Below are 15908 nucleotides of genomic sequence, written 5' to 3' on the forward strand. Positions count from 1 at the left end.
AAGATATAGCCTTTTTATCCAGCTACTCTAGATCATTTCCAGGATCCTGAAGTAATTGTCAATGTCAAATGAAGTCTTTTACAGCTTCTTACATTTACACTTCCTTCCAGGTGTGACTCGGGGTTTCGGGGTACTGAATGTCAGCCTGAAAATCCCCTTCCTTCGACCATCATGTCTGATTTTGAGAACACAGAAAGCCTGAAGACAGAGTGGCAGGAAATTATTGGGGGAGAGGTTGTCAAGCCTGAGGAAGGCTGTGGTGTCATCTCATCTGGGTCCTCGCTCTACTTCAACAAGGTACTAAAGGAAGGATAGGAGATCAGGAAAGGCAGTACTGCAGGTTTGAATGGAGCACAATGTGCTTGTATGGCACCAAAACAGAAGGGGCAGAAAGCTGCATGTAGTATGAGAAGTGCATTAAACAGCGCAGCTGTGCTCTGCAGGTAAAGAACGAATCAACCAAAAGAGATAAGGGAAGAACTCGTGCATTATGTATTCAAGAAATACCAGCTGTAATGGAAGGAAGTAAACCTCTAGTGTGCTGGGAAGTGTGTACATTCATACTGTCTTAATTGTGCATTTTCTGTTGCAAGACAGTGCTTTCTCGTCATCCAGCAGCTCCCATTTGTTTATTCTGTACAGTTCTGGGTGAAGGATGGAGATGCTTGTTTCTCTTTCCAGGGGACAAGCAGCTTAATTTGAGGTCACAGGATGAAAACTAGTGAAAAAACAACTTTTGGGAAGTGGTTAGCCTGTAGGAGGTTTCTCTTTTGTATAACTTGGATGCTTTGCAAACAAAAATAATAGAGTAGGAAAGATATATGGGGAATTCTGCTAATTAATATCAATTATAACTAAAATAAAAATAAATCTTTCTAACCAGACATAGGATTATGGGTTGTAATTACATATGTATTTTTTATTGTTGTTCCTTAGATCAAACTGGGTTTGGTTTTGTTCTTAATTGAAAGGAAGAGTTTAAATGCAGCTATGTGCTTCTCTTTTAAAGGTTTGATCAAACTGCCACTGCTGTCATGAGAGCCAGATCAGTCCCAGAAGAATAACCCAATATGCAACGCTGTGTAATTGCATGCTGTTTACCTCATTACAAAAATCTAACCCATGAAATAATTTTCAGCACTCCTATGTAGTCTCACATCCAGCTCCCCTGGAAATGCAGCTCTGCACTGAAAATTTCATAATAGACCAATCAGTACAACTAGCTAATTGTGATAATTGGATTTTCTTATGTAATTGTCTTCTCTGTTAGATGTTTTTCCTTCTGGCTCAGTTCCTTATGCCAAGTTTCTCCAAAGTAGTTTGCTAAATTAGTATTAACCTGCTATGATCTTTCTTCTGATTTCTGCTAAGGAGGAGTGAAAAACTCATTTAGGCATTCCTGGCCCCTTTCTATTGATCTCTAAGGGATAGGTTATCATTCATTTCTTGAGTAGTAGCAGTCTGTGTGCCATCAACAGAAGGTGGTTTATTTAATTTCTGTTCAGATCTTTTTCAAAGTGCTCAGTGGCCGTGCTGGTAGATAATAAAAGAATATTTTTATAGTTGCCCAATAGTTCTGAATTGTTTTGGGAGCTCATATTCACAGGTTCCATTTTTCTTTTCATTTGCTCAAATAGCCACTTTTGATTTGAATGTCTAATGTTTACCACCATAATCAATTACTGCTGCCAGAATTAATGTTGGCTTTGTTCTGGCGACTCTCTTGCTTTTGTTTTACAGCTCATTTTAATCAATTGTGCGTGTGTTTGCAATACAGACCTGTTTCAATTAGCCCCCGCAATTCCTCTGGGGTTTTATATTGCTTGTCTGTCTGTGATTAACCCTTTGCCAGGCAGAACTGCTGCGGGTTGTAGGTAGGAAAACCCACCTGGGATAGTTTTACAGCCAGAGTTTTATCCACTGCAGGTCAGTACATTGAGCACCCTCAGACAGCCAGGACGCACCTGTCCATAGGGTAGCAAGGGTGTTTGCATCTTCATTATTCATTCCTAGTTTGATTTTGTGATGATGATTTCAAATTCCTGTGGGTCTCCAAAGGAAGCTGTGAAAGCAAACTACAAAAAGAGTGTGGCCAGTATTAGCCATGTGGAGCTGCACTGGGAAGCTTGGGGCTGTGCCCAGATCTGAACCCATCTCACTTCCACAGCACCATCCAGGACAGCTTTGCTCAGCTGAGGATAAACCACCAAATAAACAAAAACAGTGGGTATAATTCAAGGACAAAACATTATGACTGTATCCTAAATGAACTTCTTGAGTGTCAACGGATTCTTCACAGGTTTAAGTTGTTGGGTGCAAACTCAAGTTTTGAAAACACAAGCATTCAGCTTCCAGAATAGATGAAATAGTTGTGTAGAAATTGTGTTGAGAAGTCGCATCATGTGTTGAAATTTAATAAGAAGAATTCCTGTGGGATCACAGCAGGGTGATTAAGACATAAAGGATGGCCAAGCAGAATCATTGTCTGAAAGACAAAATAATGCCATATTAATACAAAATTCAATGTCCTCTGTGCTGTGCAATTTTCTGTGCAATATTAATCTGTGTTGGACTTTAAATATGTCTATCCTCAGCGAAGGTGTCCTATTTAATATTATTATTGCCCCTCTGTTCTTTGTACTGTAGGCCGGAAAAAGACAGTTGGTAAGCTGGGATTTGGACACAACGTGGGTGGATTTTGTCCAGTTTTATATCCAGATAGGAGGAGACAGTTCTTCATGCAATAAACCAGACAGCAGAGAAGAAGGTGTGCTCCTGCAGTACAGCAATAACGGCGGAATCAACTGGCAGCTACTAGCAGAAATGTATTTCTCTGACTTCAGCAAACCCAGGTATAATTTTGGTCTAAATTAATCCATACTGCATCAGCTCTTAAAAAACCCCACCCTATTTCTCAACTTATGAAAATGTGAATAATAATTTCAAGTTATAATGCTTAAAAGCCATCATTACATGGAAAATGTCTCAGGCTGCCACAGTAAACTCCCATTTCTAGAAAAGAAAAGTCTAATGAAAGTGGGCCTTACAAAATCTGAAGTACAATACAAAGTCTCCAATCACTCATCTCCTGTGTGAAACATGACTAAAATGCTAATATCTGCAAAATATTAGCGAGCAAATGCAGAACTTGCCCAAAGGAGGTGTAGAACTCTGCCATTTCTGACTCTGGTTTCAGATCTAACAAACGTACTAATGTCACATACAACAAAAACTCCTTTAAAGGAATATTTAAGGAGAAGAAGAAATGTTCAGCATTTCAGATTTGCTGTAAGAATGCATTTGTCTGCATGTATTAACATGATTTCTGTTACCTGTATTTTATATTTTTCAATACGTAAGTAATTATATCTTCCCATCTTGTCATTTTGCATTGCAATGAACAATGTTTTCAGGAGGACTTCTATAACTCAGCAAACTGTCCTTTTCTAAAGTGATCTTGGCACATGGAAGTATAAAAGCAGCGAACTTTTGTAGAACAGACTAGATTAGACTAGAACAGACCAGAACAGACCAGAACAGAACCAAACTGAGCAGAGCAGAACAGAACAGAACATAATAGAATAGAAATCATTAGTTGGAATGGTTGGAAGGGACCTACAATGATCATCTAGCCCAGTGGGATGACCAAGAGTTAAAGCATATTGTTAGGGGCATTGTTCAAATGTCTATTAAACACTGACAGGCTTGGGGAACTGATCATCCCTCTAAGGAAGCCTGTTTCAGTGTTTGACCACCCTCTCAGTAAAGACATGCTTCCTAATGTCTAGTCTAAATTTCCTCTGGTGCAGCTTTGAACCATTCCCATACATTCTCTCACTGGATCCCAGGGAGAAGAGACCAGCACCTCCCTCTCCACTTCCCCACCTCATTAAGGTGTGGAGAGCAATGAGGTCACCTCTCAGCCTCCTTTTCTCCAAACTAGACAAGCCCAAAGTCCTCAGCCACTCCTTATAGGACATGCCTTCCAGCCATTCCACCAGCTTTGTTGCCCTCCTTTGGAAGTAAAAAAGTATCTTCACATCCTCCTTAAATTGCTACTCACAGTACCCGAAGTGAGGCCGCACCTCCCACCAATGCTGAATACAGTAGGACAGTCACCTCTTTTTACCACCTGTTTCTGCTGTGTGCCATGCACCCCAGGATGCTTTTTGTTCTCTTGGCTGCCAGGGCACTCTGCTCAGATTTCTGTAAAGCCTGCTGTCGACCATCTCTCCCAGATCCATTTCTGCAGGGCTGCCCTGCAGTCACTTCTCTTCCAGTTTATACTTGTGCCTGGCATTACTCCATCATAGATGCAGAATCCAACATTTTGACTTCTTAAATTTCATCCCATTAATCACAGCCCAATGCTCCAATCTGTCTAGATCTGTTTGCAAGGCCTCTTGTCCCTCAAGAGAGTCAACAGCACCTCCACATTTGATATTATCAGCAAACTTGCTAATGATGCATTCAACTTCTGCATCCAGATAGTTGATAAATATAATGAACAGGATTGGCCCTAAAATTGAACTCTGAGAAGCACCACGTGGGACCAATTGCCAGGCCAATGTAGCCTCATTAACTACAAACCTTTGAGCTCTGCTTTTGAGCCAGTTCTTTATCCAGCTCACCATGAACTCCCTTATCCCACAGCTGGACAGCCTGTCAATAAGGATGCTGTGAGGTACAGCTTTACTAAAACCCAGAATAACTTCATCCACTGCCTTCGCTTCATCCACTGCACAGGTCGTTTAGTCTCTACTTTGTCAAACTTACAGGACACATGCAACAAAGAAACCTGAATCCTGAAATCATGATGAAACCATACTGAAACCTTAATCCAATACATTATTTTTAGACAAAACATCTACCCCTCTGTGTAACCAAGAGTGATGGTCCTTACAGAATATAGCTATGCATATTCATTTTTCTACTGTTTCAGCTGTGGTCTAGGTCTTATTTTCCAGCACATAAACTTGGAATCCTCTGGGAAAGAAGGCTCTTTGTAGCCCTGAACAATTTCTCCACTTCTTTCTGCCTAACCAGCAAGTGAATCAGGGTCCATGGTAGAAAATAACAATTAAAAATATGGTATAAAGAAAGAGTACTGAAAGGAATATGTGAATAAATGGCTTAGATGAGACTGAAATAGGACTTAAAAAGTAACTAATTTTTGTATTTTTAACATAAGTATGATTAGGTTTGAAACTTCCACTTTCATTTAACATCACCTTTGTAAGGTGTTTCCTAAGTTGAACATAAAGCAAACTATCTGAGGAAGACCTGAAGTTCTTTTATGAAGACCCATATAGGAAGGCTGAAATATTTTTACCCACAGCAGGCAACTGCTACATAATCTATTGCATTGTAATAAAAGGATGCTTTTGTCTACAAATAGGACCAACCAGCAGAAGAGAATGAGAAATGAATTTTGCCAGTATATTTCACTATTACTTGCTGGCATCAGAAGAATGTTAAGATTTGCTGAACATAGATCAGCAGAAGAGTTCAAATCAGTTCCTTATTGTGCTAGGCAATACAGCAATTGAGAGTAAAAAACAGCCATTGTCTTAAAGAGTTTACATTCTTCATAGACAAGAAGAACAAAGAAGGCTTCTTGATATGCTGTGTATAAATAAGTATCCAGCTATGTAGATTTCTGAGGACTTCTACATGTGAGACAGACCCTGGCTTGCCTGTTTCTTTCCCCTGTTCAGTGGTATTTCTCCCGTTTCTCTACAAACCGTGTTCCCTAAAGTTCTGCTGAATTTCTCTTCTCCAGGTTTGTCTATCTGGAGCTGCCAGCTGCAGCCAAGACACCTTGCACCAGGTTTCGCTGGTGGCAGCCCGTGTTTTCAGGGGAAGGGTATGACCAGTGGGCCATCGATGACATCATCATTTTGTCAGAGAAGCAGAAGCACATCATTCCTGTTGTTAATCCCACTTTACCACAGGTAATAAGCAAAAGCAGGTTGTGAGCATCCACACGAAGTAGGAGCCATCCTGTCTGTTAATAGACATTTAATACAGAAGATTTACAATATGTTAGACATATAAGAATGCAATTTTCTTTGAAAATGTTGGGTGTATTTAAACAGCTGTAGTGTTTGCAGCTGTGTCTCTCTGTGTGGGAATAACTTGGGTTTTATCACAAAACCATGAGGCTCCTAATGTTTGTGACAGAGGATTGTAATTATGTATCTTCTCAAAAAGTCAAGACAAATTTTGGGAAGTACAATTCTTCAAAAGTGACAGAAAATACATATTGCAAAATTTGAAAGTTGATTATTTTGGGAAATTTTCTGTAGTCACACTGCAAGGTGATCACACTTGTTGCTTTCCTCTTCATTTCTAACAGAACTTTTATGAAAAGCCAGCATTTGATTACCCTATGAACCAGCTGAGCGTATGGCTAATGCTGGCCAATGAAGGGATGGCCAAAAATGAAAGTTTCTGCTCTGCCACCCCCTCCGCCATGCTCTTTGGTAAATCAGATGGAGATCGGTTTGCAGTGACTCGAGATTTAACTCTGAAGCCTGGATATGTCCTGCAGTTCAAGGTATTCCTTAAACACAAATCCCTGCATAATATCTGTAAAACTTCTCTTAGTCAATACTTGCAAGGTGTCACTGGGGCCACAGTTCAAACCAAGGTGATAAATTATACCGCTGTGTAAAATGATGTGAAGAGGACAACTATGAATTCATACAGCATGAAATATGATGCTTTCTAGAAGGACAGTCAACACCTTCGAGCAGGAGAGCTATTTTTTAGCCCTCTGGAGAAGTTGTAAAGCTTGTTGCTCTTCAGCACATTTCAGAAGTGGGCTGAAGTGACTGTCATTATATTCAAGTCAGTACTAGGAAATGCTACTGCACTGTCAAGGGAGAAGGGATTTATCTCATCTGGGGCTCCGTGACTACAAAAGCTCCAATGTGATTTGCGTGCATTTTTTGTACTTTAAACTATTTAAGGACTTACACACTGCTCTGTGTTCCAGTGTGGGTTTTTCGTATAATTTACTTTTATTGTGTCAATGAATATAGGCTCCAATTAGCATTCTTCTTTAAAGGGCATACAAAAATTTCAGTACTTCAGAATATGGGCTCCAAAGAAAGTGTATTTGCTTTGGCAAGCTCTTGTTTCTGAACCCTAATCAAAATTTTATTGAGTTTATAATGAAATCCCATTGGTGAATTCTGGAGGTTGGTTGCAATGCAATTTTAATGAGCTCACCACAAATACATGGTCCTTACATAATTGGTGGATACAGACACTGAATAATTTACAAGTGGAATTATTAAAGAGATCAGATGTTTACAGGCAGCTTTTCAAATATAATTCCCACAGTTCTATAAATAGGAAAGTTTGTTAGAAATAATGGGATTTGTAAAATAATCTAATTTCATTTAAAAGTTATGCTAATGAGATGCTATACAAACTGAGGGATTGCAGTAGCAATTTCTGAGTATTGCTTGTACTTTTATACCTTAAAGTGTCTGAAACTCAAAAATATTTCAATATATAAATACCATTTAGCCTGGAAAAGATGCTGTTTGCCTCTTCACCACTTGACTTCAGTGACTCAGCCTCTGTTCTGTAGGTTTGATGATCAACAGTGTTTCAAAAATCATTTAGTCTAAAAAAGCAGTACTTAAAAATATTTTATACGCCTTCCATCACTGAAACACTTGGCAATGTAACATAAATGCACAAAACATAAACAACATGGATCACAGAACAGTGAGTTCTTTATAAAGTCTGTTATTTAAGACCTGAATTTATACTCCTGTCTTTTTTGGAAAGCTTTTAAACTGGCCTGCGCACAAATGTGTCAGTCCTATTTGCATGCTTTAATTTTAAACATATGGTTAAATGCTTTCCTGGGTTTGTGAAATTTCCATTTTAAATAGCTGCCTGGAATAACTTTGCATTGATAAACTGAAAGATGGTAATTTGTCAAAATTATTTCATTTTACATGAATAATTTTGGTTTACATTCTACATTGCTGCATTCTACAGCTCAAGTAGGATTTCTGCAATAAAATGATGAAAACTAATATTTTTCTGATAGCTTGAAAAATGAAACTGAAAAGTTGAAATCAGCAGTTGATTTTTGTCTTGGTTACATTCTCGTTTCACATTCTAGTGTGCATTTTTAAACTTCATCCCATTTTTGCTCTGTTCTCAGGAGCCAGACAGAGGCCTCAGCTCCCAGACATCATTCCTGTGAGGCCAATGAGAAGGCTGTGGTCAGGGCTCAGGCTCATCCCCTGGGCACATTGGGTAGCTTGCAGATGTGATGGGTCTCAGAGGATACAGCTTTTCCCACTTCTTCTGGGCACACGGGTGCCTGTGCTATTTGCTGGGTTTAGCCTGCTATGCACCAGGACCTTTGAAAAGTTATGTGCACATTTTGGTGTGCTGAACCCAGCAATCTTAATGAAGGGATAGTAGGAATTTTTACTGAGAAATGTCATGCACATGTAGGAAACAGACTCCAACCATCAGTCACTGTTTGCCAGCAGGGTTCAAAGCAAATGTTCAGAGCACTAAGCCTCCAAAACCAATACCCAAATTGTTTTTCATTGGTTTGTGAGCAGTAAATACTAGTAACAGCTCAGGTTTCTTCAGCTCATATCGGATACTCTGCTTCTTTGCAGCTCAACATTGGTTGCACCAACCAGTACAGCAGCTCTGCTCCTGTTCAGCTTCAGTACTCGCACGATGCTGGGCTCTTCTGGTCCCTTGTGAAGGAAGGCTGCTACCCTGCATCGCCAGGCATGAAAGGATGCGAGGGAAGCTCCCGGGAGCTGAGTGAGCCAACTGTGTATCACACGGGGGACTTTGAGGACTGGACAAGAATTACTATTGTTATCCCCAGGTCGCTTGCAGCCAGGTACTGTAAACCAGCAATGCCAGTTTTACACGTGGATTAGCTGCCTCTCATTTGATGCAACATTAGGAAAAAGTAGCAAGTTGCAAGATGTGGAAAAAAATGGCATTAAAAATGGGCAGATCTAGGAAAAATATACTGTGCTGTCCAAAACAAGGAGAAGCTCTCTATTTTAAAGGTGTCAGAATGGTCTATAAAATCAAATTGCAAAGCAACAAGGAACCCAGGACATTTTAATTTAACATCAGTCTCTTCATCATGATGCTGTCGGTCTTCACGCGTATCAGTCAGGTCAGAGGCACCAGCAAGAGACTGTGATAAGTCATTTGAATCAAGTAATCCATTTGAACAGGATTAATTTTACAGTTACTGCTGGGCAAAGAAACCCTAGGAAGGTATTTGAGCTGCTGCATAATGTAATGTGTCACTGAAGGCAGCCAGGACGGATGAAGTCAAAGGAGGGAGGAATGATAGGTGTGCTTGACCTCATCATCAGGTTAATATAGATGAAAAGACATCAGACAGTGGAAGACAGAAATAAGCCTTGAAATCAGGAAGCTTTAATCAGTCTTACTTGGATTTGGTTGAAGTTTCTTGCCCCCTCGCTCGCTGTCTTACCCTCTCAATAAAACTCCCTCTCTGATTTTCTGCCTTCATGAAGCACTGCCAGCGCAGCCGGCAGGCATTCCCCCAAGACCCCAGCCATGCCCTGCTGCCTCCTGGCACTCTTCCTGCAGGCAGCTGCTCTAGTGGTGCCCCTGGGTTTCAGCCCCATCCTCCTGCTGCGGGCTCCTCCTCCTCAAGCCCCAGCACAGATTTTGAGTGTGTGGCATATTGTGTAGCAGGGGAACTGGTGCCTTTGCCGCAAGGACTTGAAATAGCAGCGTGTACCATAACAAGTTTGTCTTTTCTTCAGTAATTAGCCAATAAAAGCAGGTGCCAAATTGCACAGATCTGACACTAGCTGATTTGATTTACCCAAAACAAGCAGAGCAGAATCAATAGCAGCAATCTGTTTGGCATTATGTTCAGTAATGTGATCAGGAATAAGAAGCTCGTGCTAATACATTAAAAATTGAAGTGTTGTGAGTATGATGAGGGTCTCAGAGTATTGAAAACTGAATTTATTGCAGGTCACTTTGGAAATCGTGGTTCACAGGTTGTCTGGAGAGCATTCCATTTCATCAGTTGGTATGGAGCACTAACACAACTGATCACTGGCCTACCATATCCCAGTGCACACTAGTAAAAAAGCAATAGATTTATCATATTTTAGACAGGGTAGCAAGGAAGTTCAGAATTAATCCACTGGCTCGGCAGTGAGATATTAAATCTGTTTTCCTCTCTGGAGTGCCTATAAACTGATGCAACTAAAAATTAAGGACTGAAAAATAATAACCAAAAGATCTTTCCTTCAACCAATTTCCTATGCACTGGATCAGCAGACTAACTTAGTGTAGGCTCACCGAAGTCTCTGGAGCAGTTTCAGTTATGTAAGTTAAGAACTAGAGCATTGTTTTCCAGGAATTCCATGTTGTCATCCAAGAATAAAATCTTTGTATTTTTGTCCACAGGACACATTATTGCCCATTATTTTTAGCAAGTGGAGGATTTTTCCTGTATCCAAATGACTTGATGGTTTCTTACTCTAAATTATGCAATCCCATAATAAACTCTATCACTGCCATTATTGAGTTCCTTTCATAAGTACTGTAAGAAATGGAGTTCTGGGATTTCAATGCATAATTAGCAGCTCAGGTTGAACCAACTTGTGAAAGGCGTCTTCGGAGTCATATCTAATCATTCACTCCTGTTGGTAAAACCATATATCTGTTCTTTGAATCACACTCCAGAGAAATAGAGGAAGCCAAAAATGCATCCAAAAACCCTGGGAAAATTATCCTTAAGTGAATTTGCACAAACTGTAGGGTGTCAGAAATCTTTTCCAGGCTTTCTTTTTTGTCTTATTTGGAAATGGCTAATTTAGAAAAAGCTCCTTTTAAACAGGGATCAGGAGATATTGAAGCTGGGAATAGTGATACTGTGCCCTTCACTGTTGTTTCTCTACAGTAAGACTCGATTCCGCTGGATCCAGGAGAGCAGCTCCCACAAGAGTGTGCCTCCTTTTGGCTTAGATGGCGTTTACATTTCTGAGCCTTGCCCCAGCTACTGCAATGGTCATGGGGACTGCGTCTCGGGGGTCTGCTTCTGTGACCTCGGCTACACAGGTAAGTCAACCCTTTTAGGTGGGATTAGAAGCACTGGCTGAGTTAAAGCTGTAAATTTAGCGTCTTGGTTTTCCTCTTCAGTATTCCAGAAAAATATCTGGTGACATCAATTTCATGGGCTGCCAGCAAGAACCTTGTCATTTTGTTAAATAGAAGCCAGCACAGGCAAAACAGAGCAGTTGAAGGCAGCGGACACCAGTGATGTTTCTGGCAACCGTAATCCTTGAACATCGCCATCTGTGTGAATGGGAAGGGACTAGCAATAAAAGAGAAGACAAAATAAAACATTATAAACTAAAAAGTCTGCTTAAAAGCCTTTGGATCATCTTCAAAAGAATTGCTGCTGGTTTTGAGTCCCCTGGCCATCAGATGGCATGGGACCAGGAGGGAACATATGTTCTGACGGGCCCTTCTGTGGAGAATTCTGCTCACTTGTGGTTTCAGGGGCTTTTATGCAGTAATACTAAAAAAACCCCAAACACAGTGAAAAAAACCCAGTGATTGACATAACCAGTTGCACACTGCACTCTTTTCAACCCTCTATACAAACACAGCACTGAGCGAACATCTTCTGTTGAATTTGTTTAAAATGAAATACACAGATAATATTTTTGTTTGCATAAAGTGCCTTATCAACATAAAGTGCTTTCACTTGGAGAAATAAGTCATCTTAGAGTTTAGAGGAAGAGGGATTATTCTGCCTAAAGAAATCTGTAAAGCAGGTTTTAAAAAGGTACAACCCTGTCATCAGGGCATTTTCTTAGAAAAGCACAGTACTTTCTCATGTGTGAATGCAGCAGAACCGTCTGCAATGTTCTGTATCTGACCCTCACTCTGTTCAGCACAGTTTCACAAAAGCATCTCCTATATTATCTTTTTTTTCTTGAAGCATCGCATGGAACCTGTGTGTCTAATGTGCCTAATCACAGTGAGATGTTCGACAGGTTTGAGAGGAAGCTAAGCCCTCTCTGGTACAAGATAACAGGAGGTCAGGTTGGGACAGGCTGTGGTGTGCTCAGCGATGGAAAATCTCTGTACTTCAATGGACCTGGCAAAAGGGAGGCGAGGACTGTTCCCCTGGACACCACAAATATCAGGTTAATCCTCAGTGCTGCTTCTCACAATTGTCTGTGTATTCATGTTGTCTCCTCTCCACGCTTACAAGTGTAGATGTGAGAAGGTGGGAAATTATTAACAGGAAATGGGTAATCACAACCTGTACAAGAAATCTTAAAGGCAGATAAATTACTTTTTTGCTCATTCTGGTGTACCATTTCCTTTTCTTGAGAGAGAATACTTAAGTTAGAAACAGTAGAATAGCAGCATTAAAAATCTGTGAACTCTTTATCCTTCTGAGAATATGGTTTGCATTCTGTCCTGAATGGGTGCACAGAAGAGGTTGTCTTGAGACTGCACAAAACCTAAGTCTCTGCACATAGCCGGTCAGAAAAACTCCCTTTCCCCTGACTGCACTGAATTGCAGGCACAGCAATGGCAGAGCAATGAGCTGTCATTTACTTGCCAGATGTTGTGGATTAGTCCACTTGTCAGAAGTGTAAATAACCAGAATGTGAATTGTTTCTGTGTAGCCAAGAGGCTAACAAGCCCTCACCTCTCTCCCTGCCACTGCTGAATCCTGCTCCGCTGGTAGCAATTATTTTCTTTCTCTCAAATTGTTGAACTGATTAATGTAATTAGGATAAACAAAGGGCTGTTAATCCTAACCAGTGTTTAGCCTGGAGTTTGCTGCTGTTTTGTTCGGTCTCATGAGGGATCACGCACCTGAAACCTTGCCCATCCTATAATTATGTCAGTGAGCTTAATAAAAGGTATTTCTCCTGAAAAATACTGCTCGAAGAGAAAGTAATGCCATGATTTGGTACGTTATTTAATTTGTGGCATCCGTCAGCAAAGATCAGCCACAAGTTACTGCTACCGCCCTCCAGCTGAGACAAGGGGGGCTCCGTAAGGCAGCATGGACGCTGCAGGTTTGGGGACATCCTTAGCTGCTCCCAGCACTGAGTAGCACAGCACCAGCTGCCTTTCCTCTGTCCCCTGCATGTCTGACAAATACATGAATTATTTATATAATTATGTAAATTACTTAATAATTACTTTAATTAATTGTTTGACAAATATGCTTTGGACAAGTACATGTTTGCACTGGAAGGCCTGAGTATGTCTCTTCTGTTCCACTGTCTATTTAAATCTCATGTTATTAATCCTGTGAAGCATAATATTGAAAGTAACCTCATTATCAGTAAGTCTATATTCAAACAGTATTTCTGAGTTATTCCTTCTTTCCTGGACAAATCTTTTTTATAAAAGGAAAGGATTTTCTTTAGATTCAAGATTACTTTGAAACCACTTTTAATGGCAGATATTCGTATTTATAGCTTCCCCTTTCTGTAGAGCTTGAACCATTTTAAAAGCCAGAAGAAGTTTTAAAATACTGAGCAATGCTCTTTCTTGACTTTTTTAATCTATCACGACTTCTGTTTTGCACAAGAATATGGTCCTTCTGGTGTCTCAAAACTGCCCCAAGAAGGTACATGACCAGAGGGACACCTGGTAAGAGCAATTAAGATTTATCCTCTGAGAATGTGCTCATCATGTGCTGCTGCAGCTGATTATTTTGTCAAAATAAATCATCACTAAATTTCTTTCATAAGCATCACAGTGAGCAGTTTAACTTCCTTGAGCAATTAAAGCTTGAGGCCACATCCCTGGGCTATTTGCTGGACAGAAAAAAAACACTGGTCATTTCAAATACAAATGAAACTAACATCGATTGTTTGGTTTCTTCAGCCACATGTGTGCTCAAGGGTAGTATCCACCTCATGTTGCCTGACCAGAACATGGACTCCTTAGGTTACAATTACCCCAGGCTGCTTTTAAGCTCAGAGGAGAGAAGAGCTGCTTCATAAGGGCAGTGCAACTCATCCTAAAATAGGGTCTAGCAAAGGGCAGTGTTTTGTTTTCTGGAAGCGTGTTTTTTTTAAGGTTTTTATAGGCAATCTGGGTTGTCCATGTAAAACTCAGACATTCAGCTTCAGCCACCTTGCTTACAACAAGCGCATCCCACTTTAATGTTTGACACCATCTGTAACATTAACTGTTTGGGACTTTTTGCTAGAAACAAAGCCAAGGTCTGTGAGAGTGTGAGGGGTTAACTGAAGGGCCCATACCCTAAACCAGAATAATTCCTCAGCCTAGATATCTTTTTTCCTGTTATTGGAGCTAAAATTAATGTCACTTGAAAGGGGAGATAAGAGGGAAGCACGTTTTCCCAATTTGGTATTACTTTCTGCATTCAATAATGCCTTGCATAGAATTCAGTTATCTTATTAGGGGTCATCTTAGTCCCTACACAGTTATCTTTTATTTTTGTGTGAGTTTTTTGGCTGGGGTTTTTGGTGACTTGAATAAACAGCAGGAAAAAATGCCTTGAAAGACATACCACTCGATATGTGGATTGAGGGTTGTGAATAGGAAGGCTGTAACTGCTACGGTAGATTTTTAAGCTTCTTATTTTTCAGGTTAATAGTGTTTTCCCAGACCTTTTAATATCGCATTTCATTAAATCAGCCATGGAAAATCAAAAAATTGAAAAATACTGAAAGACATTAGAGTTTTATTTTTACTCTGAATTTCTGCAGATCTACCTATGCATATTCCATATCATCGTGCTTCAGTTACAGCTTTTGGAGTGTAAGGTGTAAATTTTATGTAAGGAATGTAAAGATTTTTGCTCTTTTTTGTAAGAAGTACAAAGACCCTTTTCCCCATCATTCTTCTTTTCCCAGAGGAGAAAGGTGCATAGGAGCTTGGTGCTCTGGGTTTGCTCTGCTCCAATGGGGTTGAAATGTGCCAGTCTGAGGTGCATGGTGCTACTCAGGGAAGCAGCCCAACAGGGCATCACCAAACTCAGGTGTCATGCAAAGAGCACTTTAAACTAAAGTATGCTTCCTGAAACCAATGATCATAAACAAGCGATTGGTATTTAGCATATACATTAGATTCTGTCATAATCTTAGCTTTGTTCTATTGTCTCCTTTTTCTTTTATATGATTGACTACACATTTTTGACAGACTGTGAAAAAATGAAATTATTCCATAGCACTAAGAGAGCTGTAAGTGTCAAAATTCATTTCACCCAGACCATTTTTTGCCCTGCACTTTAGAAACCTCCTGGAGTCTTTCATTCCTTTTCCTTTTGTATGGCCCAATGTACCAAAGGCACAATTTCAGCAGCAGTATTTTCATCCTCCTGACTAGCAATACAATACCGGAATACATTTTGGTTAGTGTCGAGCTACTTCCTCCCATTTTGATGGCCTGTCCCTGATGACACTCTTCCACTATCTGTTCAATGAGAACATTTGCACACAGTGCCTACCTGGCAGCTAGATAAAAACCATGGAATGTATTATTTTTCCAAACAGTGACATCTGGCTTGTTAGCTGACTTGGCTCCCATCTGCATTAGACTCAGTTGCTAATGACTGTGCAACCATCCCAGAGAGCTGTTCTGGGTCAAATGCTTACAGATCAGATGGGCCAATCCCCACTTCTGCAGAAAGAGGAGATTTTGTCTTTTGTCATTGCTTTTCACTGATCTTTACATTTGGAAAGCATAAAAGAAAATATCATCATAGGACTGTAAACTTTTTCACCTCTGAGATCACTGTCTAGTGGTTTATTGCCTGAATACTGTCTTGGACGACAGAGCTGCAGCAAACAATAGGATGTGACTGGCTAAATAGTGTAGTACTGTGTCTATTC

At 40.2% G+C, this 15908-nt stretch overlaps 1 protein-coding gene across 2 annotated transcripts in view; it reads left to right on the top strand.

Moving 5' to 3' along the window:
- Positions 1 to 15908, top strand: part of RELN (reelin) — a 290067-nt gene that overhangs the window by 213725 nt on the left and 60434 nt on the right. For both annotated transcript variants that reach the window (XM_061366298.1, XM_061366299.1), the window contains exons 24-30: positions 111 to 297; positions 2647 to 2852; positions 5783 to 5954; positions 6359 to 6559; positions 8664 to 8899; positions 10967 to 11124; positions 12014 to 12221. In XM_061366298.1, the coding sequence (XP_061222282.1) occupies positions 111 to 297; positions 2647 to 2852; positions 5783 to 5954; positions 6359 to 6559; positions 8664 to 8899; positions 10967 to 11124; positions 12014 to 12221 (1368 nt within the window). The remainder of the gene's footprint in view (positions 1 to 110; positions 298 to 2646; positions 2853 to 5782; positions 5955 to 6358; positions 6560 to 8663; positions 8900 to 10966; positions 11125 to 12013; positions 12222 to 15908) is intronic.

This window comes from Neopsephotus bourkii, unplaced genomic scaffold (assembly GCF_033783945.1).
Source record: "Neopsephotus bourkii isolate Nb327-2 ecotype Australia unplaced genomic scaffold, CSIRO-AGI_Nbou_v1 NB_1328, whole genome shotgun sequence".
In the NCBI taxonomy this organism is placed as follows: Eukaryota; Metazoa; Chordata; class Aves; order Psittaciformes; family Psittacidae; genus Neopsephotus; species Neopsephotus bourkii.